Here is a 23,810-nt window from a genome sequence, read left to right on the forward strand (position 1 = left end):
TCCCATCATCTTCCTTTCTCTCTCTCACTCCAGGGTAACACTGAACCTTGACAGACATGTCCACAGATGTGTGGCCCAGACCTTTCCATTCCCAGCCGGTAGCACTGATGAAAAAGAAAACCTCCCTTATGAAGTTCCATGCTGTAGGTGTCATCACTCAGTGTCACCTCTGGCCTCTGCAAAGGTGGACTTGGTGTCCTTTGGAGGCACTAACAAACCCACTTCGCACGGCTTTTTGGGAAAAGACAGAAGGGTTTCTTTCTTTAATTGGGAAAGATTTTCCTGGGCAGAGAGAGAATGAACAGAAACGGCAGAGGAAAGGAACAGAAGTCAGCAGGCTTCAGTGGAGAGCCAGGTGAAGTCCAGACACTCGTGTTCTCAGGCTTTCCTGGGAGTGGAATGAAGATGAACCCCACTGGCTTTACCCAGGCTAAACAATTAAAACAGACAGACTTTTGACAAGCTTTTGTTCAAGAGAGGAACGAAACACCAGTGTGTGTTCAATCACTGCTCATTTTTAAAAACGACAACAGTTCAAAATTCAAGCAAAACCTTCTTGGAGACACAAACATTACAAGTGACATATTGAGAATGAGGTCTTGAGGCCCAAGGTGGTGCACCCTCAATGTCTTTGCGTGAAACATCATAGGAAAGGTGAGGCCTTCAGAAACCTCCAAAGGGAATAAACAACCAACAGATTAATGGGAAGTGTGCTGAAGTGTGTCGCTTTTGTATGAAATGTCTACGAATAAGGTTAAAAATCATTAACCAACCAGTGTGTTAATTATCTACTTATGATTTTTTTTTTTTTTTAACTTGCCCTGTCTTTGGCACATCAAGATTAATAGCAGAAATGCAGAAATGCCAGTGGAGCATGTTACACTGACTGGTGGGGTCCTGTTTGGCAAACATGGTGGTGATGTGAACGTGCCTACTGTACATTTGTCCAAACATTCATGTTTGTTGCTAAGTACCAACACTCAGCAATCTCAACAGGGCCAAGACGGGAAAGAGGACCTCGGCCAAAAAAACCATGTTATCTCAGTAAACACAACAAGCCCAGCTACTGCCCTTACTTGGTAACAGCATGGCTCCCCGGGACCAGTGCATCCCCAGTCCCAGTAGCGCAACCTCCCTTTAGCACGAACTCGCAGCATAAGCACGGCAACTTTTAAGAGCTACACGGCTCAGGTAATTACATTTCTTGGGGTAATTTCCATTCACACACCTCTTGTGCATGACCTGTTAATTTTACGGGTTTCATTTATGTGCTTCTCTCACCAGGCGCCCCGGCACGGGGAGTCTTCGAGTGCTGCATTTTAGCTTGTGTTTTGCTTGTAGCTGTAATGCAGACGTTGCAAAATTGTTTCTTTAGTGTTTCCAGAGGTGGAAATAAGAGATTAATAATTAGTGACGATGGGATGAAATGGAGAGATGACTCCAACAGGGCATCATCACAGAGGTTGAGTGAACGGGATGCGATGGTGCTCTTTACTCGTTGAGGCACAGGGTCCTGTTCCACTACACGCCCATCCAAAAAAACAAAAAAAACAACATAACAGATATCCTATTGCAGTGCTGATATCCTGAGGAAGTCCATCGGGGTATCTGGATAAATAAACCCTGTGGCATCAAGGAAAATGAAAGAGTAAGGCTAAAAACCCCTGGGACTGGAAACCCATTCCTCACACTGTAACACAAAAACACAACAGTGGAATCTATAAGGGTGTGGGCTGAGCATGTGAGGAAGCCCCGGTACCAGCATCATGGGAAGGAAGTCACACCTGGAGGGTGTATGGGGGTGAAAAGGCCCATATCATCCCAAAAAAAACTACCACCGCCAGTGGGCTCCTAATGTGGAAGGATGCCTGGCATTATGGAGAAAGTTATGGAGTACACATGTCTATGAGTCCCATCAAGTGAAGCCCAAGGTCTTGCGGTCTGTGTATCTCTCAACTTCAGAAGGAAAGGTGGGCCATGAAGTATTTACAAGACCGCTGGGAATGAGAGTCTGGTAGCCTTCATCCTCCAGACCACTCAATCTCTACGTCTGTTATTTATATTCAAGCACATAATCCAGTAAGTGGTCCTTGATTCTCAGAACACCGTTTTTCACAGACGGTAGACGGTGTTTTGGCACAGTTGGAACTCCTTAGAGGAAAGTGTCAAGGCGGCGAGGTGCAGGAACGGACGTTTTGCCCAACTTTGATCAAACAGGGGGTTTAGCACAATTAACATGTGCACACCCCAAAGACAACATTCCACGACGCGACGAGGACATGAGACGACAGGCATACATTTGTCCAATACTACAGCTGGACACAATCAGGGCAATCGGGATCACAACAATGACAATACGAAACTCCTGACCGAACCGCGGACCCCCCTCTCGGAGTCAGAACGCGGGAGAACCTCGAGTTGAACTTTGGTACCGTGATGGTACCATGAGTGCTACAGCTCAAACTGATCTTGAAAATACAAACGGAACGCGCATTTAATATGAAGCCACCTCCGAAATCACTTCACCTTTGGAGTATGGATGTGCATCAGACAGGAGACGCTACCCAATATCGAGTCATGGTAACGAGCAGAAACAGTTGCATGTGGCCACTGTGCCAGACGGCCTCGCCCGCCAAACCTCCTCACCGCAGAATTGCGCCGACCAACAAATCCACGAAACTGGAACAATGCTGGCGCGGCCGTCTGTCTTCTCTACCCGTATTATTCACCTTTGATGAAAATGGAGAAGGAAAAGTTAAACGCGGCAGGGGTTTGATTCAATTAGAAGCTGCTGCGTTCATTAGACGTTGGTGGCATTTGGCAGCAGCCAGGTCTCTTGAGTTGAGCAAAAGGCGAAGAAAGGTGGGGGCTGGAAAAAGATGGCGGAGAAGTACGAGCACATAAATGGACAACGGGCACAGACCTTGCTACCCTTCATTCGTCACCTCAGTCAACTGCTCAATGGGGGGGGGGGGGCTTCTTATTCATGAAAAGTTGTTGAAAATCACAACTTGAGTCTAAATTTCTCTCTAGCAAAATATCGGAGACGGCGTCCTTCCAAATGTCAGAGCACAATATGGGCTGCGCTCCAACATAAAAAAAAAAAAGGAGCGTGTGGTTGGCGGCTTGCTTGCTTCGCGGTGTTTGCGGACTTGAGAGGTTTTTTAATGAGACAGATGGTCAGGACCTACTCCGCCGCTCAGGTATTTGGCACAGGCAGGTGGAGCGTCTCCTTCACAGATGTAGGAGCCTCCGGTGGATTCGGCGGAGGGGATTTGCGGGATATAAGTCTAATAAAGTCTTGACTCCGGTGGATTTGCCTGCTTCTGCTTCGGTGTAGGAAACTTCGAAAAGAACCTTGGTGGGAGCGAGCGCCACCGAATCCCAACCTGTTCCAGTCTGAGCCACCGTAAGCAGGGCTTATGCAGAAGCGTGACTGGGCACCAGGAGAGCATCGATTAAAGTCTAGGGTGATATTGTACTACTTCTGTTTTCACTCGATGCCTAAATTTGAAAGCAAATCTGACATTATCATACTTCCTTGGGTCTTTTGATCCTCCACTTAATTAATTCTGTGGACTGACTTATGGTTTGGCAAGTTGCGAGTGGCTATAAAAGTCACAGCAGACTTCAATGATGATAAAGAGGTCTGTTTCTACACAGATTGCAAGGAAACAAGAGGATTCATGAAACAGGCTCCATGGCAGCCTGTAAATTGCAGTCTCTTTCCATGTATTCAATCATTTTACATTTACATTTACAGAATTTATCAGACGCCCTTATCCAGAGCTACTTACAATCAGTAGTTACAGGGACAGTCCCCCCCTGGAGCACCTTAGGGTTAAGTGTCTTGCTCAGTGATCCCATGTGTCCTCTGCTCATGTGACAGAAAACCAAAGAAATTCTGTGGGTGTTTGGGGTGCTGTAGATGAGCCAGGGCCACCCAGTTGGCCTGCTTTCCATCCCTGACCTCACCCACGGCCAAACGTTCCCCTTTGGTGAGAAGGCAAGTGGGAAAAGAAAATCTCCTCCTCAACAATTAGCCTCCCGCTGGCTGGTGCCGTTCCCGCTGGTAACCATGTTTGGTCACCATTCATCCGACACAGTTGGCTGTTATTAAGCGGGAGCTAATGGGACGGGACGGGGTGGGTGTGCGGGACTGAGGGAGGTCGGGGGGTTCTGTGTCCAGTGGAAGACTGTGGCAGCCAGGCCAAAAAGAAGATTAAAGTCTGCTTTGTATTGTGTTGCAGCGGGCTGTGAAGTGTACAGTCGTGATCCTTGTTTGGATTCAGATTGAATCGGCAAATCCTTTGATGTTGGTTCTTCATTGGCTAACACTGTTTCTAGATTACTGCAAATGAATCATGGCAAGTTGATTCCACCTACCTATAAACACCATTTCAAAGTTACAAAACCAACCAGAACCACTAGAGATGTAATATGTTGTATTTTGAGACACTACCTGCTTCTAGCTGGTCAAGTGGTCATTTCACAGTAACATCACTTTCCATGCAATTTCAACTATGACCATTTACTGTAATATTTCAATGCACTTGAACTGATTCATTCGATACATTCACTTCTATTTTCATGCGAATAGTCAGACAGATAATTACATCCAAAACACACAGTAGGCGAACATGGTCTCGAGCTGCATATGTTGCTTAGCCCAAAAATCACAACGAGGAATATGTAAGTGGCTTTGACTGTGGAATGATTACGGATTGTAATGTCTCACAACTTGCTGATGTCCTGGATTGTGTCTAGACTTCACAGAGAACAGTCCAATCGTCAGGTTTGAGTCTGAAGCAGTGCAACTGAAGGTGATGGGGGAGAAGGTTTGCATGCAGATCTAGTGTGGCCTTCTATGGTTTTAGTGACTCCTGGTGCAGCATCCCATCGACAGGGAACAACAGGGTCTGTGAGCTTGGAGGTAGAATGCTGGGGCGAGGAGCTGAGATGGGGGATTGTGTGGTGATTTATCAGCCCCCTTCTCCAGTCGGTCCCCTGCCGCTGCCCCAAAATACGTCACGCTCACCCAGGGTGGTCCTGTCACCAGGAAAACCATGAGATCTAAGCACAGTGACGGAGGCTGAGCACATATAAAATATACATAGCAACGTCCCAACAAGCAAAAAAAAAGTATTTTAAGGTAAGTGCTTTTCAAAAGAACTAATAACTTTCCCCTCAAATGTTTTGTTTGAGAAGGTTTCTGTACTGAATGAAACTATGACAACCTGTGTACTTTTTTTGTAATAAATCCCCTTGCGTGTGAGACAAGCGTCAAAAAAACGAAAAGATGTGTTTCTTTCTGTGCGTAAAATTTAGGCATTGCATGGTGCTGGATAAGCATTCGCCTTCCATCAGGTCTGTAAGAAAGCTTCAGGACAGATAGCAGAGTCTGATCCCACTTCTCCTTGAGGACGCCAAAGTCCACGAAGAGCCAACAGCTCATTTTCTCTGTGATCAACAGCTCGATTATGTCGTGCAACAGAAGCGGGATGAGATAAGGAGATACACGGATTCGAAGAGAAGGCCCGACACAAGGAGGGCGATCAGCACCCTCCGCAGATTGCAGGCTTTGTCAAAAGCATAAATATCAAGGAGGAAACAACAGCTATGCCAAGCCAAACATGTTCTTCCAAAAACCCAAAGAAAGAAGGACCAGCTCCTCAAACCCCCAACTCCCTTTCTTCCCCATTCCCCCCAAAATGAAAGATATATTATGGCATCGTGCTGCATCTCTGAAAAGACTGAGCAAAGGCTTTTGGCTCACAAATCACGTCTGTCTTGAATTATAACCCAACAAAACAAAATGCCAAAAACATGCAGCGTTTTCCCAGAGGACACGAGATACCACCAAGGCTTGGATTCTCAAAACGCATTCCTCTCTATAGATTTTTCCTTTCTATAGGGATTCTGTTGCTTAAAGTGGCATTAGGGATCAGACATCAGTCTGCTGATTTTTACTGACATACAGTTTACAGCCTGTAGGGACACCGTGTTGATTTAAGAAAAATGCATTAGAAGTAATTCAACTCTAAGGGTACTATTTTCAAACTGGCGCAGAGGTAAGCATGGGGCCTGTTCGCTAGTGTCAAAGGCGTCCTCGTGATTAAAAAAAAATAAAATTATAAAATTATAAATAAAATAATAATAATATTATATATATATATATATATATAAAGTTTAATAACATAGTCTTCAATTATGACTGATGTAGGTATAAATCATTAAGAATGAGGAAGAATGAGGTTTATCCCATGTTTATAAAAACCTTAATTAAAAATAACGTATTACATAAAATTATGGATAGTTAGGTTCTGTTCTAACCTTATACTAGTGAACAATCCCCATGCTCAGGGCAAATTCAAAAACGGCACCCTAAAACCAGTCAAAGGTGTGGACGCAATTCCTCTTTGGTGGTTGTGGAGACTAAGGTGGAGCCATTTTGAAGAATCCAATGCGAAAAAAAAACATATTTAGTTCTTTTTGTATCAGGAGAAAGTGAATATGTTTGATGAATCTGATTTTCAGAGTCGCTTCTTTTTACCTTCATGCTTTGTTCACTATTGTTGTCATCAAAAGCCGCTTCATGAGATGCTCATTAACATGAGTGAATGATAAGAGAGATTATAAACCTTCAGGACTGGTGGAAACCATCGAGAAGGCAAGAGTTTTTTTTTATTTTTACATGTTTTCAGTTTTATTTTATAATGCAAAAAATGCACGACACAAATTAGATGCGAACAAACTTTTTGTAACATTACTTCCTAGTACGTGTAGTACTTTGGCTGCTATTATGTTCCCTCTGAGAACATCTGAATGGCAGTTGCAACGTATTACTGCATAGTGTGATCACTGAAGCAAACTCCACTTTGCCTGAAAGTGTCCTTTAAGCTCTACTGTTCCTCAGTGTCCAGGCACAGGGAGTTAACCAGGGACGATTTGGCAGTTAACGGAACAAGCCAAGTCTGGCAGCTCGTAGCAGCGCCACGCACTTCCCCGTGGGCTTAGCTGCACGCACGCCTAGACCTGAGTGTCTGGCATGGGACTCCCCCGAGGGCCACTGGACGGTGTCTGAATTTCCATGCTGGAGCACTGGTGTCAAATGTGTGTCAAAATGGCTCACTGGCCACAAGGCACCTGCTTCCTATTAAGAGCTCAGAGAAAGGCAGCCTCCCCCCCCCCCCCCCCCCCCCCCCCCCCCCTTTTTTTTTCTGTTTTCCCTTTCACGGGATCGATTTCTTTTCCATTTTGAACCATAACACAGTGACGTTTTCATTTGTGCATTTGCTAAAATTTCATTTCCTGTTTTCCACAAGCAGCAAATTGCCAGAGTTGAATGGCTGCGCATTATGCAATATTCTGCAGGCCATCTGAGGCTGCTGCTTCGTTCCTACCTGATGCTCTAAAATGTTTTGCTCCTCTCTCGTATCTCCTTCGCTTTCATTCCTAGCTTACATACGTATAAATAAATGAACCCAGACTCGGCGAGGCCGAGCGCTGTGTGCTGAGCGGTTGAAATACTCTCAGAAAAAATAAAAAATGACGCCGCCAGTCACGTGCGCCAGGAGCAGAGCAGCCTATAGGAAACACAGATGGTCCACAGACCCGGCCGCCCAGGGACCGAAAAAAGATCAGTCAAATCAGTAGAAACAATACCAGCGGTTTCGGGCTGCAGACCCCCACCAATAAAACGCAAGGCCGCCCAGAGGAGGTCCGGGCCATACGGCGCACAGAGAACGGGGAGGTCTGGGTCGTTCTCCAAAAGCGTGCCTGGGGTTTTTCACCTCGCCAATCGCCATATCTGTTTCGCCGTGTCCGTTTCCCCTTCGGCAGCCATTCGATCAGATCCGATTATTACGTCTCTCGGCCCGCGCCGACGCGCTCCAAATTCATTAGTGTACGCGTGATTTACGAGGGAGCCGTGCGCGGGAGTCACGGGCGTGTTTTTCCAACAAAATCCCGAAGTCAACACACTGTTCTCGGTCAAACAGACTCGGCGGCCAGTAAAACCGCTCCGCTGGGCCGTGACAGTCACACTTACAGTGGCGATAGATGTAATGTGATTTGTTGATTTAGGAAGGTCTTCAATAACATTACATGTCGGAATCTAGCAAGCGTTTTAATGCACGCTCATCCGGCCAATTTCTTGAACAATAAATCCTTTAACAAATTTCTACATGCGTGACGTGCATCCTAAATGCACAGTTGTGTTACGTCGTGCATTTGACTGCTCAGAAATAAGGCACAGACTGCTCAATGCCCCTAGAACGATCAGACGAGACGCGTGAAAAGTTTAAACGCAGTGTTTAAACCTGACCAGTGTGCAGCTGATTGTGCAAGGATTCTCCGAGACTTGGAAATTTGCTCAAGATTATCACTCCATCTGCAAGAGCAACCAGTACTTATTTGGGAATACAAGTCCCAAAGGGACATAAATGTGGGGGGAAACCGTACACCCGCTCCTATTTCAAAGCCGACTTTGCACGGGGCCGGCTGGGAGTTGGGCCAGTTCGCTATTGATATAATCAAATCCCCAGCATAAGCAAGCCGCGTCGAGAGAGAAAAAAGGGGGGGATTAGTGCAACGATGCTTCAGGATTAAACACGTGATGGCCAAAGGAAAACTTTTTTTTTTTTTTTATTTCTCTTTTTTTAATCAGACAGGGAGAGATTTATCAAAGACCAAACTTCAATTTACGAGGAACAATGCAGGAGCGGGTCGTGTCTCCACGCCCCTGGAGCTGTATTGTTTAAGACAATAACGCAAGTCGAGGGGCCACCCTTCATGGCGCGGACTGGACGCGGCGTTGAATATGTGAGGGAATGTCTAACGCAGCCAAGCATTGCAAAAACACACGGAAATGTTTGTGCGCCTTTTGGCATGATTGACACGCGAGGAGGTTTAAAAAAAAAAAACAAAAAGAGATGAATTTCAAAAAATTGCGGCTTCCACCCCCAATTTGACTTGACCCTGCTTGGAAGCTGAGGGTCTTGCATGAATTCCTTCCTACCCCGCCATCCAACCTCAGTCGAGACTGTAATTCTGTCTCCGAGGGCTCCTAGGAGACGTCGATGCTGGACGGAACATGAAGCATGTGCTCGTCCGGTGAGCGTCGGGGGTGTCTCAGGTTCGCCTTGATGCTGCCGTTTCATAACGAAATACACGAGTACAGGAATACGCCTCCGTCAGGAAGGTGGAAAGGGGCGGCGTGCCATTACAGCGCCGAAAGAACCCTCGGTGGTCCATTGGGGGGGTGTTTTTGTGGACGAGAAAGCAGACTTGACAGAGGAGAGACCTCTCAACTGGACTTAAAAAAATATATATTTCTTTAAAGACAGAGGGGGGAAAATCCTGTGGTCTCCCTCAGCACAATGTTGTGCTATTGCAGCTGTGTTGCCATCAGTGACTGGTTTTGGAGACGGATTCTCCAGAAGAATGCCAGTTCAAATGGCTTGTGTGGAGGAGAAAAGAAATTAACAGACAGAAAATAGGACTTTTTTTTTTTAACCAACTTAGCATTCATTTCCACAAGGCCGAACCAGGACGAATTGTAATAATGGATAAATGCTGAAAACAAATAGCAGTCTATAGTTGTACGGTTTTGCGGCTATAGGATTTTTTCGTGCAACTTACTTATCATGTATTAAGTTTTTGGGTTATTTGCACAGTTAAATGTGCGGACCCCCGTAGATGAGCACGGCTCAGGCGCGTAAAAAGGGGACCGCGGGGCGCACGGCGGGGACCGCGACGAACCCGCAGCTCGGATTTGAAACCAACATTTTCCCCAATAAAACCCGATTAAAAAAAAAAAGTTTTATTATTTAAGGCCCTCGCGCGGTTTGCTGCCTCGTTCCGAGTTTCTTTCTTCATAATAAAAAAAAAAAACGCGACTTGTTCGGATCTGATAATAAAGAGGCGCCTGCCACGGGGGGGAAAAGTCCGTCTTGTCCCACAAAACGCCCTTATTAATAATAAAAGTGATAATAATAATAAATTTAGACGGCGCCTTAAATCGCTCGATCGTTAAATTACGCACGACTTCTGGACCCTGGGCCTGCGACACGAGGTCACGCCGAGTCACACCGACGGCGGGTTCCTCACCGACACACTCGTTCGCCTCCCGGGCTGTCGCCCGCTGCCACGGCCGGTCGTAGTGGAACGGCTTGCACCTGTCGCACTCGGGCCCCGCCGTGTGGTGCTTGCACTCGCACACCAAGTGGCCCTCGCGGTCCTTGACGCACTTGGACGCGTGGCCGTTGCACTTGCACCGGCCGCCGACCTGCAGGTCCGACACCGCGTAGAAGTACGAGTCCCTCGCCAGCTCCGAGTCGTCCTCGTTCTCGTCGCCGAACGTGTGCAGGCGGCCGAAGGCGACCTTGATGTCGGTGGCGGTCACCCAGTCCTGCAGCACGGGCGAGTTGTCGAAGTCGTGCGCCGAGGGCCTGCCGTCCAGGGTGCTGAAGGCGATGAGACCCCCGGTGAGCGGGCGCATGTCGGTGTGCGAGTCCGTGCAGATCGCCTCCTGCTCGTTCTGCTTGGTGATGGCCGCCTTGTTCTGGCGGTTGAACATCTTCTTGCACTGCGTCGAGTAGAACTGGAAGGGCACCCAGGACTTGCCGTAGTCCATGGACTTGAAGATCGCCATGGACTCCGGTCGGGGCGAGCAGAACTGCAGGCTCACGTAGGTGACCTCGAACTTCTTGCCCAGGGACAGCGTGAGGGTGACGTTCTGCGGGTACTGCACGTAGGTCTCCGACTGCCAGCACGTCAGGTTGTGCGGGTTGTTGAGGTCGGTCAGGTAGGCGGGCGGGTGCGACTTCTTGGGGTCCTCGGCGTCGCAGGTGCCGCAGTCCCGCGACCGCTCCTCGTCCCTCTCGGCCACCACGCAGTAGCGCGCCGCCGGGCTGCCGCAGGTGCTGGAGGCGCGCACGTCCCTGCCGAACGCCGAGTTGACGAAGTCGGGGATGCACCGCCGGGGGTTGCCGTTCTCGTCGTAGCACGGGTCGGGGGGCGAGGACTGCGCGGCGAACATGCTGACCCCGTAGCCGGCGCGGGCACCTGCCAGCAGCGAGCCGGCCGCCGCCACCGTGACCCAGAGCGCGGTAATCCGTGACATTGCAACGCGCGTCCGCTGCACTGCAGCAGCAGCAGCGTCGCCGCGGAGGGAGAAGGGGGGAAGAGCAGAGGAGAGTCCTTTATTATCACGTTGCACAACTTGGGTGGAAGAAAAGTTTTTTAAAGCATGGTTATACGGAGCTTATAATATTAACCAACAAATAAATAAATAAATAAAAACATGCAGAAAGCGTGCACACAAATATGAACCACGTTTGCAATGCGAGCATTGTGTAAGACTAATAAAGACGTGTAAAAAAAAAAAAAAAGGTGCCCCAGAGCTCGCTACCTTGATTTAAAGTCTTTGTCTGCCAGGGACGGCTACAGCAAATACATTTTAAAAACCCTCACATGCACCAGGCAGCCTCTCTTTAGCAGCAAGTGGGCTACGGTTTTACCTTAAAGGTGGTTTACAGCCTGCTACACGTGAGCTTTTACCTCCCTGCTTCCCCTGTCCCGGCCAGCCTCACCTCTGCTGTCTCCCTCTGCCTCCGTCTCTGTCCCTCACTCTCTCCCTCTCCCTTTCTGCCGCCCTCACTGGCTGAGTGGAAAGTGAGATTCGGTAATTCGGGGGTCACACAGACGAGACGCTTACGGTCGGAGAGGAGGAAACCACGACACCCACCGGTGGTCTGGCGACAGTGCGGATATCTACCTAAATGTAAAAAAAAAAAAAAAAAATTAAAAGTGAAGTGATTGTGATACACTGCAGCACAGCACACGGTGCACGCAACAAATTGTGTCCTCTGCTTTTAACGCATCACCCTTGGTGAGCAGTGGGCAGCCATGACAGGACGGTGCTTTGATCAGTGGCACCTCAGCGGATCGGGATTCATTTTCATTTGCAGCATTTATCAGGCGCCCTTATCCAGAGAGACTTACAATCAGTAACAGGGACAGGGTTAAGTGTCTTGCTCAGGGACACAATGGTAATAAGTGGATCTTTTGGTTCATAGGCAAGTGAGTTACCCACTAGGCTACTACCACCCTGATTCGAACCTGCAACCTTCTGATTAAAAAAAAAAAAGTGAAGTGATTGTCACATGTGATACACAGAAGCACAGCACACGGTGCACACAGTGAAATGTGTCCTCTGTGAACAGTGTGCAGCCATGACAGGCGCCCGGGGAGCAGTGTGTGGGGACGGTACCTTGGCGGATCGGGATTAAAACCGGCAACCTTCTGATTACGGACCCGTTTCCTTAACCACTAGGCCACCACTGCCCCGTAAGGTGAAGTGATTGTCATTGTGAAACACTGCAGCACAGCACACAGTGACACAACGAAATGTGACCTCCACTACTGCCCTATCTATCTATCTATCTATCTATCTATCTATCTATCTATCTGTCTGTCTGTCTGTCTGTCTGTCTGAATATATAATGGATATGATGTCATTTTTGTTGGTAAAAGCAAGTGCCGTGTGATCTGTTATCTATGAGACCGCAAATGAATACATTTATTTACAATCATGATGATGCTTAACTTGCATAGTTGTGATTAACATCTGTCGATGTGGCTAACATCTATCTACAGGTTCTGCCCCAGGGCCAACATATTTTTAAGAAGACTGTACAGACACAGGAGCAGCTTTTATTCAATAAGATATTTTATGGGGGAAAAATAGTGAAACATTATAATTGTTTTTCAGACTTTTTTTTATTAAGTGTTTTGATGCAAATTGCCTATTAAACTGACCAGGTTTAGCAGTTAAAGGTTAACTCAGAGGTTATTAACTGATTGCTAATTGTCTTTTGATCCCGCGAGAGCCGGATAAAAACAAGCAACCTAGCGACACCGTGTGGACACTTGGTGTAACTTCCTCTGACTTTGTTCATGAAAAGCGTGTGACAGTTCTCTGAAGTACAACGCAGGCTTTTTTTTTTTTTTTACAGAAAAGGGGAAGTCCTTTGAAGCCCACTTTTTTTCCTGCTAGCACCATTACGGAAACAGAAGTTATTTTTCAATGAACTGTTTATAACAATGATAGAAACGGAAATGTTCACAACTGCGTGGTACTGTTGACTGTGTTGGCATCTGCACCAAGGATTTCAAGTGTGTTGGCATCCCTGTCAAAAACAGGTCACACTATGAACACAACGGGCACAAAATTATTTATTGACCAATTGTTTATTCTTTGCCATAAGCCACACGTCGGCTAATAAAAAGGTGATGTTTTTTTCTCTCGAATAAATGATCTTGTCACAATGCGGTTACAACAATAAATTCTCTCGAATAAATGATCTGGTTCTCTCGAATGATGGTTACAATGCGGTTACAACATTGACGTGAACCGTGATGGCGTGCTTTTTACTGCAGTGAAATACTAACAGCCAAACAGTCACTTCTCTCCACCCTGGTTTCGGCGTGTTGGTGGGAAAGGGGGTTCTGAGAGTGAACCGGCGGCCCGAGCCACTTCCTCCGTGCCCGTAACTGCGTGCGCTTTCACGCTAAATAACGGCGCGCGCGCGCGCGCGCGCGTCCGAGTGCGTGTGCGCGCGCCCGCGAGGGTGCAGGTGTCCGTCCCGTTCGGCCTCCGGTACTTTTTTCGTCCTTTCCTCGAAGGTCGTGAATCCGTGAGTACAGTCAGCTTTTTTATATTTAATCGAGTTTTTTTTATATTTAAGAGTTGTTTTTATATATATATATATATATATAATTAAAGTGGGGGGTGGAAGTAGGTGGCCACAACGTCACAGGTTCGAACCCATAGGGTGTTAGTAGCCTAGTGGGTAACACACTCGCCTATGAACCCGGGTTCAAATCCCACTTACTACCATTGTGTCCCTGAGCAAGACACTTAACCCTAAGTTGCTCCAGGGGGGGACTGTCCCTGTAACTACTGATTGTAAGTCGCTCTGGATAAGGCCGTCTGATAAATGCCATAAATGTAAATGTGAACCCCCCGACTTGTTCAAAGGGTTTTCTGTTCCTGTAACTACTCAGGTCGATCTGGACAGTTCGTGCTCATGCGCAAATTTCGGTCGTTTCGGTTAAACTCGGGGGGTTCGAACCTGTATTAATCTGTCAGTACAGACCCAGAGCTCCGGTTAAAGTCGTATAAATCAACACGGTGCGAGTTGTTCCTAACGAAACGAAAGTAACACGTCAAGCTGCAGGCTGAGTGAAGGGAGCGGAACACCGCTTTAAAATATCTGCCGCATGCGTCCCTGGTGTATAAAAGGTCGTCAGACTATCTACAGCACATGCTCTTTCTGCAGCTGCTCCCGTGGATGCTCTGGTGTGGATTTGCATGTGCGCGGCGTGTGTGAATAAGTGTGGACGGGTCTCTAGGATTCATGCTTCAGCTGTCGTGGGCGCATGTAAAAATGACTCCCCTCTACCCTCCACCTTCAGAAGTTATACATTTAATGCACGTTTTTACAACACCAGTGCTGTAAAATCACTACTTTTTGACCTATACAGCAAGAAAATGAACCCTCACGACACCTCATAACATCGAGCCACAATAATGTTAGTCGCCACGATAGTGTGCATAACACCAGAATAAAATACCACCGATTAAATGTAGTGGATCAAATGCAACAGGCCCGGCGCTTTGGGCACTTCCTCCCCAGTTAAACCTCACACACAGCAACGCATGAAGAAGTACAAGTTCCCTCTAAAGTTCACGCATGAAAATGAATCCCAGTGCGTTCCCAACGTTAATGTTTCACAAATCCCCTATAAAACGGCACAAATAGGTTTTTGCGTTGCACTTTGTGTAATATACACTGCAGTTTCTGTCAGTGGAGATGTCAACAGATGATAACCTAACCACAACGCTTACATGTGAGAAAGCGACAGTGAGATTTTAACCCTTTATTTCCCTTTCCTATGTAAACGCTCAAATAATTCCAGGTAGCCGTTGTCATTTGTGCCTGCTGCTGCGTTTTGTCTGAAAGTCTATGGCACTACAGTAAAGTTGACTTGTGCGTGTCGTTCTTCTTGCCACGTCAAGCCGCGCAACGCCTTCCCTCACCTCATCAAGCTGTAAAGGCCATATTTCCAACATGTGACTCTTCACCTCCAGCTTCAGAACAAGCCCACCATGCAAGCTGCAGGTACGATGTTGTCATGCCACCAGGATGTGAACGTTTAATGGGCATGAAGTGATGCTCGCACCGTAGAAGACTAATGTAAACTCATGGGAACCTTTTTTTAATGGCAGGCCATGCTGTGTCCTCCGCCATGGAATCGAGCATGTGCCGCACCGTCCTGGCCATGCTCAGAGAACTTGAACCAAGCGGCGACTCGGCCACCGTCACCAGCAGAGGTATGGGGCACGGTTACCGAGGGTATAACATGGTGTGTGTGCTCAGTGGGTTGAGTAGGTCTACTCCTTTTGATCAACGCAGGAATGCTGAGGTGGACGCTGAGCAACAAGGTGGAGAACAGCCCGGCCCTGTGTGTCTCGCTAGTGCGGGTTCTTGTGAAGGAACTGGAGCGGGTCAGTCTGTTTCTACGTGTTGCGTCGTTTCAGGCCATCGTTTTAGCAGTCGTTTCGTGACGTTTATGCAGTTCGGGCATGCCTGCCCCCTGTCTATATTCATTTCTCCCATTTCCTTTTTGAAGCTGAAGTGACGTTATTGCTGCTGCTGCATTCGTAGGGGATTTTAGGTGTGACATTTTAACACCCCGATTTACTTCTGCTTTATCGTTCAGGCCGAGCGATGTGGCTATAAGGCTCACATCATCCCGCTGGTCCACACTCTGGCTTACACAGTCCTCCAGGTCGGGCGTTTATTTGGAGAAATCATTTCCTTGCTATAAAAGTGTTCCTTTATCCACTGCTCCTTGTTTTAGACTGTGCTAGAATTTGATGATGATACGACGTCAGGGCTTGGGTAAACCCGGAGCTGTGTTGCTTCATTTTGCAGGACGGAATGGCACGTAACTGTCTTGTATTTTGTGTCGTGCTAGTCCGTGCATGTGCCGGAGGACCTGACCAAGAGAGTGTATGGCTGCATCAAAAAGCTGCTAATCCTCCCCGAGCCGTACTGCACTGTAGGCCTGCACTACGCCCGACTCATTTCCATGGAAATCACTACACCAGGTGATCAGACGCCTGGGAGATATCTGCAAATGAGTGTTTCCCTCAGCCAGGAGGTTTGAGCACACTGTGCATTTGTGTTTTTCACACTAGTGCACAGCTTGATACGTAAACATCGGCATCTATCAGTATGAAGCACTATGTGATATTCTAAAATGTTCCCACAAGCTGAAAAAAATGGTGAATGAGGACTGCACAAATGTATTTTTTAGGGTCAAAGTAGGTGGATAATAGGTTATCTGTACATTCAAGCTCTACTTCTGTCTTATTCAGCCATAGCTTGATGCGAGGTTTGCTATTTGCCACGTAAACAGGTCTGCACTATCACCGGAGGCTCATCACCGAACACTGTATAAAGAACGACAGCTGGGCCCTTCAGGAAAAGTGAGTCTCGTGCAATCGGCCATGCTAGTGAACAGTGTGGTGCAAGATAACTGTGTTTCCTGACTTGCATGACATGGCAGCTTCATCATTCTCTGTCCTGCCAGGGTCTTTGTATTTGCAGACCCTGCTGTGTTCCCTGAACCACTTTTGGCTGCTGCAAAGGCAGACGTTGAGTTCACCGGCCTGAACTACGACACCAAGGATTTCAAGTGTAAAGCTGTGTTGCACACGCTGCAGGCGATGTTGGGGAGGCAATGTCATGGTCCCAACCTTGCAGAAGCCCTGGAGGTTGGTGTTCTTAGATGTGTCTGGTTTCTGGGTCTGAAACTCAAATGTCAATAATTATATGAGGAGTAAAGTGTTGAGTTGCCATACTGATGTTGGTTTAATATTTTCATATTTAATATTTAGTTTTTTTTTTTTTGTGTGTGTGTGTGTGTTTGTGTCTGTGTGTGCTGAAAAGGTCTGTGGTGAAGATATAAATGGGTACTTCCAGGAAGTGGTGGCCATCACTGAGCAAAGCGCACAGTGTGCCGACCCCAAAAGCAGTAATTGCAGAGCCAGGATGCAACAGATCTACAGTGACATCATGATAGCTGCCAATAAAGGTGGGCTGAAGGTGGGCTCACCTCAGAAATTTGTTGCATTTACTGTTATATTTTCCTCTTGATAGAGTATACTTCATCATCTTTATATACTCACATGGCATATATGCCATATGTACTCCACATCAGTCATTTTTCTTTTGTGTTTTTCTTTTTGTTATTAGACCCATCATCCCAGGGTCCACTATGTGGGGTTCCACTGCCAGGCCCTGGGATTAGTTTCCATAGCTGGACACAAGACGAGGATATTTGTGAGTCTGAACGCATGTTTGCACTGTATCACCATTTTCTGTGGCTTACCTGAACTTCAGTGGTAGTTTGTGGTTTTCCACCACCAGGTTGTTTAAGTCCAGACATATTTCGTGTTTAGTGTTTTTTTGTCCCTTTTGTTGATGTTAGATATTCTGCATAATATTAATTTGTGTTTCAAGTCTATTACACTTAATGAGGCAGTCCCACAGACAGGTCTGCAGTGTATTCTAATACAAACATTTGGTATTCAGTACTGGATTCACGTATGGAGGTTTTAGTTAGAGAATAGAGAAAACACACCTGGTGCAATAAAAAAAAACACATCAGTTTTACATTTACTAAAATGTGGATGTGGATGAGTCAGTAAAAACAAATATAATTGCTGGTTGTAATGTATTATGTCCCATATTTTGGGCAACTTTGGGACTTCCCTTGATGCTTGTCAAATGACAGTCAGTAATAAATAATATTCAGACTGATTTCCAATTTCCAATGCATCCTAAATACATTATTGTCTGTGTTGTAACAAAAGGCATTACTGAATTCGTTATTCAACCATCACTGTTTTGCATAATAATTTTGCCTGGACACAGATTACATTTTTTAGTGTAATTTACAAAAAAACCTATACATTGTATGGCAATATTTCAATAAATAAGCATTGTCTTTTTAAAAGAGGTTCTCCTTGTACATCAGGGAATGAGCTGGCGAACTTCGCCCTGATGATCAGCCCAACTGAGCGCAGCTCACTATGTGCAGATGAGGAAGCGGAGGATCATGAGAGAAAGACCTCTGTCACATCCACCGACAGTGGGATTGAGGGGGACCTGCTTGCGAGTGACTTCAACGGACTCACCCTGGACTCTTCGGGTGTAGCCCTGCCCCTGGAGCACAGGGCCTCCATGGCCTTTCCCCGCTGGACTTGTGTGAGGAGACCAAAGGCTGCTGACAGAATAGCGTTGGTCAGGGAGTCTGTGAGGGGCAGTAATCAAGACCACACCTTTATAACAGAGGGGCAAAATCTCACTGCACATGTGGTGGTGATGGGAGATGACCAAACACTGGGCAGACTCGCCAGGACATTTCATTCAATACGGTATTTATCATGTTTCATATCACTACTGTGTAGCTTTTGAAAGTGTACATGACAAATGGTATTTACTTGGAAATTGCAATAAAAATGCCTTAGATCTTCAGATGTCTGGATAGATCAGATCAGAAGATTGGGTCATTCCAACCTTTATTGCTTGTAGAGTTAAGGCAAACAGTATGTTCTCCTTTGTTTTCCCTGAGCAAAATTAATTGTTTGTATAATACATTGTATTATATCTGAACCTGACATAATGTCTGCAGATTTAGCAGTTATGGACCTTCTGAATGTCTCAAGAATCAAAAATGATATAACTTCCTCTGCAGAAAAAGGGAGACCAGACATATTTTCCTGACAAAAAGACTAAAACTGGAGCTCTATTACATTCCTGTCATAAGTGAGTCTGCTGTGACAACAGCGGTTGAGGTAAATGGCATTTTTTTCTGTCAAAGCTGTCAGTCTGAATGTCATTGATATGATATCTTGCCCACAGTATTTTTCCAGACGGGCAGCACTACACGCTATGTGTGGGCCTTTGCTTACTCATCAAATGTATCTTCTGGATTTACATAAATAGATAAAACAAGAATTTAACATGATCTTTAATCAAATGTAAAGCATAAGGATGTTACACATTTTTATACATTAGTGTGTATAAAAATTTAGCTTGACCCTATCACTATCGACCCTTCCACGTTTTAAGGAGGTCTCCCTGCCTTACGTTTTTTTTTTAAGTTGCTTTGGTGCATTTCTCACAAAAGACTTACAATTTGCATAACAGCAAGTGCATTTCTCAAAACTATTAGTACAAATGGCAAAACATCATGGATGACCAGCAAAAGCAGGGAACCTCTTTAAAATCCTTAGTACAAGTATTTACATTGCTGAGAATGTCAATGTCATCAAAATGCCATGTCCATTCATTGGCCTCAGACATGACAGCCAAGATGTCAAGTCATGTTATCAATATAAAATTGGCACAATACAAACATTTTCTGATGCAAAAATGACAAGGGCAGGAAACATAAAAATAAAAAGCACCGATTACATTTTACATCAGTGGGGTAGTGGTGGCCTAGCGGTTAAGGAAGCAGCCCCGTAATCAGAAGGTTGCCAATCCGCCAAGGTGCCAATGAGGTGCCACTGAGCAAAAGTATCGTCCCCACACACTGCTCCCCAGGCGCCTGTCATGGCTGCCCACTGCTCACCAAGGGTGATTGGTTAGTAGCACATTTTGTTGTGTGCTGTGCTGTGTATCACAATGACAATCATTTCACTTATTTTCAAGACAATAGTCATGTTGCTTTCATAGGTAGTGTTCACTCTGTGAAATGTCTGAACGATCAAGGATATGGTTGTTCTCCACAATTTTGGCAGCACCCTTTGACGTGCTTGAGCCATTGAAAGACCATGATTTCTAACATGGTGTACAACTGTGGCCCTTATTTCATCAGAAACTGGCATATGTGGGACTGCTTGGTGAATTGCTTCTAAGATCTCACACCTGCAGGAACAATGGTTCACCTGAGAGCAATTTCAGGTGGTGCAGGAATCATTAGTATTGTGAATACAAACATAAAAAAGTTTTGTAGAAACCTATAACTTGACAGCCAACGATATCTTGTTGAACACTTTTGACAACAATGACTTACACAATGAAAAAATGACAAGGTTGTATGGAGTGTAAGACTACACAATGCATTTTGATCATCACGAAAGTGAACTGATTGTCACTGTGATACACTGCAGCACAGCATACACATCGAAATGTGTCCTCTGCTTCGGTAACCGGTAACCTTCTGATTACAGGGCCGCTTCCTTAACCACTAGGCCACCACTGCCCATGACATGACACTGCCCATTGCTCATGACCTAAGCAATTGCTGATGCATTGTATAGCTGAGAATTTCACATAAGCATCTGCCTGAGTGAACTAAAGCAACTAAAGAACTAAAGAAATTGCTGTTATGATGTGCACAACTGATAAACCGCTTCTTGACAACCGCTTCTAGATATTTCTAATAGCTAAATTGTTTCTACAACAGGGTTGTAATCCATTTCACCACTTTACTTATGTAGTGTAAACATTCATTTGTTCTTATGTGTTCCCAACATGGATGTAAGAGTAAAACATGTGTTGGTTTTAGGAAAACACATCAACAGAGATGGGGAAAATGACTTTGGCCAGGTTCTTGGGAAACGTTGACCCTTGGTATGACTGCACTGTAAACGGTCTTGGATCCATGGTTCTGAAACTGGCACAGATGGTAATGCTTTGAATGGTCTGTTATTAAATCTGGCCTGAACTGAAATATCCCTTGTTCATCTGTAGTACAGTACAGGCCAAAAGTTTGGACACACCTTCTCATTCAATGTGTTTTCTTTTTTTTTTTCATGACCATTTACGTTGGTAGATTCTCACTGAAGGCATCAAAATTATAAATGAACACATGTGGAGTTATGTACTTAACAAAAAAACTGAAAACATGTTTTATATTCTAGTTTCTTTGCTCTGATTACTGCTTTGCACACTCTTGGCATTCTCTCGATGAGCTTCAAGAGGTCGTCACCTGAAATGGTTTTCCAACAGTCTTGAAAGAGTTTAGCACTTGTTGGCCCCCTTGCCTTCATTCTGCGGTCCAGCTCACCCCAAACTATCTGGATTGGGTTCAGGTCCGGTGACTGTGGAGGCCAGGTCTCCACTTTTTGTTAAGTACATAACTCCACATGTGTTCATTCATAGTTTTGATGCCTTCAGTGAGAATCTACCAATGTAAATGGTCATGAAAATAAAGAAAACACATTGAATGAGAAACTTTTGGCCTGTACTGTATATAAGCCTCATGAACAGGTCTTGGTCACATAGCTGTTTAAATATGAATGATTGGTGACGTGACCCACAGAGTTGTGTTATTAGTCATAACCACTCACACCAGCGGACATACACCTCTGTGTCTTTCCAGCGGCGTAGCTGCAATGATTCGTCGCAGTCCAGTTCCTTCTTGGTTGACATAATTTCATATTATGTTCGAACTGGCTTCCAGCCGGTTCACATACCCATCTACTCTATAAAGGTCAGAGCAATGAGCTGAATGGATGTGGAAATTAGTATCACCAGGTGGCTTCTCTTTACCCTCAGCCTTATTTTATTTTGTGTTAAGATTTCTTTTTCTAGGCTGAGTGCATGCCCTGTAGAAGACCTCTTTGTGTCCCACGTACAAATTGAGTTCAAAATGCATAAAACAGCAACACTGAAATATACAAGTATGTTGCAATGCAATTAAGACTTTATTCAATAAATTGCTTTACTATAACATGGTGTATGTTTTAATGTATCTATGTTTATTTAAGGATCCATTTGTCAAAAGGTGCTAACACAGGAAATAGGTGGACCTGTCATTTCTGTCAATTACAGAAAAGTGAGTTCTTTCTACTTATTGTTGCAGTAAATTCACATTCATTCTACATGCTTAACATATTTTGATATCTTCATCTGTACATTTATGTATGTTTCAGGCTTCTTTGAGCAAGAGAGAGAAAGACGTTGTCATGTCTCTGAGGACGAGGGGCATATGCATTAGTGCAGTGCCCCCCAATGGACAAAAGAGTATGTACATGTCATTTATCTCAAAAGAAAAATTAAAAATGATATTCATGGAATAAAGATGCAACCTAGTTGTGCTAATCAGGACATCTTATTTGAGCTCAGATCTGATTCCTACAAACTAATACCAGAGACAAATAAATGTGGGTGTATTGGAGTGTGTGATGTTGTCAATAAGTCAATATAAGATTTGACTTTATTACTTTATTGACTTCCTGTTCCATTGTTTAACTAAACTGGACAATTCAAGTGAATCTGGTTTCTCTCTTGCTGGCAGATTTTGACAGCCTTTCTGTGCGTTTCAGTGAGATTATTCCAGGAACAAACAGGGTAAGTCACTTTCATAGTCACTACTCATGTTCATATTTTATGGCAAGCACCCACAGAGTAAACGACTTGACCAAATTGTCCCCCTAAAATGGCTTTGACACCGGAATAATAAAGCAACTCTGGAATTTTAAACTAATGCATCAAGTCAAGTCATAAAGCATAATCTCTCGTTCTCCGTTTTACCTTATTTTGCATTTATGTAGTTTTCCTTTTTTTAGATGGACACTATCAGGACAGGCAGCATCAGCATACGAGCTCTAGAGAAACATAACTTCACTCTCTGCCTTGACAAAGACTCACGCAAGACTTTCAAAGATGTCCAAAGGTGAAATACAGCAAAATACCATGCATTAATTTGTTTGACAGTCGTTCATCTATTATTTTTTCCCCCAGAATTGAAATCAGTCAAGCTTTAGATCCTGGGTGCTGTCTGCACAGCTCTAAGTCCAGGCATGTCTTACATGACAAAGAAGCATCTCTGAGCAAGTACATGAGCAAGTCTTTGAAGCTGCCAATCAACACATTCTCAGGGATCATACCGTAAAGATGGAGCTTTTCAGGCAATGTAACTGGAAATAGGTTTATGGACCATGGACCTATGTCATCATGTTCAGTTCAAAAAGCGTTACATGTCCAACAGAACAACATGGACGAGCCCTGATGAACCAATGTGAACAAATGTTGAAACTGAAAGAGTCCTGTTTTTTATTAGATGTTTTACCGTAGTGTGTGTGTGTGTGTGCGTGCAATGGTAACACATTGTTAACATGGTAAATATGTTTTCTTATTACGTTCTTTCATAAATTTACATATGTTTTCTCATATTGCACTTATGTTATATGAACATTTGTTTTATTGTGCATTGAACATAGCTCCAGGTCTTTTTTTTTTTGTTTTACATATTTAAAAGCAGTATTTATAGACTGTGAAAATAAAAGTATATGTGCAGATGTTTAACAATGTTTTCTGCTGTGATGAAAAGTATTGTTTAGAAGTTTAGTTTTAATGTAGAAAGGTCCGTCCACTGAGATGTTTAAATGTATGGAAAATACTGTTATATTAATATAGAAATTTAGAGCAGCCCATTATCACAAACGCGGGTCTACTTCTAACAGGGGAATTGATCATAAAAAATATTTTTGTAATCTCATGAGCTCATGCGTTTTTCCCCATTTAAAGCAATGCAATTTCGAGACGACCCCAAACTTTTTTTGTACGCATATTAAAATATTGTACAGAAATACAGCACCATGCGAGCTTTATACACGTGATGGTTATATTACTCAAATTGGACAGACGTGTTAATGCGTTTTTTTTACAAAGCAAACGAACAAATAGCACACGCGGACGCGCGGCGGGGAACCCCGG

At 44.9% G+C, this 23,810-nt stretch overlaps 2 protein-coding genes across 5 annotated transcripts in view; one reads left to right on the forward strand and one right to left on the reverse strand.

Annotated features, from left to right (window-relative positions):
- The window catches only part of ntn1b (netrin 1b), a 34,800-nt gene extending 23,122 nt beyond the window's left edge, over positions 1 to 11,678 (reverse strand). Inside the window, exons 1-2 of one of the 4 annotated variants that reach the window (XM_028986445.1) lie at positions 11,563 to 11,678; positions 10,111 to 11,145 (exon numbers count right to left, since the gene is read on the reverse strand). In XM_028986445.1, coding sequence (XP_028842278.1) covers positions 10,111 to 11,125 — 1,015 coding nt within the window. In that variant the 5' untranslated portion in view covers positions 11,126 to 11,145; positions 11,563 to 11,678. Of the gene's footprint in view, positions 1 to 10,110; positions 11,146 to 11,413 lie in introns of all 4 variants that reach the window. The other 3 variants (XM_028986442.1, XM_028986443.1, XM_028986444.1) reach the window with 3 other exon arrangements.
- A 1,861-nt stretch (positions 11,679 to 13,539) lies between these two features.
- pik3r6b (phosphoinositide-3-kinase, regulatory subunit 6b) lies at positions 13,540 to 23,315 on the forward strand. The gene is made up of 20 exons (XM_028987059.1): positions 13,540 to 13,700; positions 15,086 to 15,188; positions 15,296 to 15,400; positions 15,483 to 15,574; positions 15,790 to 15,858; positions 16,048 to 16,180; positions 16,492 to 16,561; positions 16,666 to 16,849; positions 17,025 to 17,169; positions 17,331 to 17,417; positions 18,115 to 18,514; positions 18,835 to 18,934; positions 20,656 to 20,775; positions 21,472 to 21,582; positions 21,670 to 21,772; positions 21,860 to 21,927; positions 22,025 to 22,115; positions 22,390 to 22,442; positions 22,661 to 22,767; positions 22,836 to 23,315. The coding sequence occupies exons 2-20, from the start codon at positions 15,176 to 15,178 to the stop codon at positions 22,984 to 22,986; spliced, it is 2,202 nt and encodes a 733-aa protein (XP_028842892.1). The 5' UTR covers positions 13,540 to 13,700; positions 15,086 to 15,175; the 3' UTR covers positions 22,987 to 23,315.
- Positions 23,316 to 23,810: the final 495 nt, after the last annotated feature.

This window comes from Denticeps clupeoides, chromosome 7 (assembly GCF_900700375.1).
Source record: "Denticeps clupeoides chromosome 7, fDenClu1.1, whole genome shotgun sequence".
Classification (NCBI taxonomy): Eukaryota; Metazoa; Chordata; class Actinopteri; order Clupeiformes; family Denticipitidae; genus Denticeps; species Denticeps clupeoides.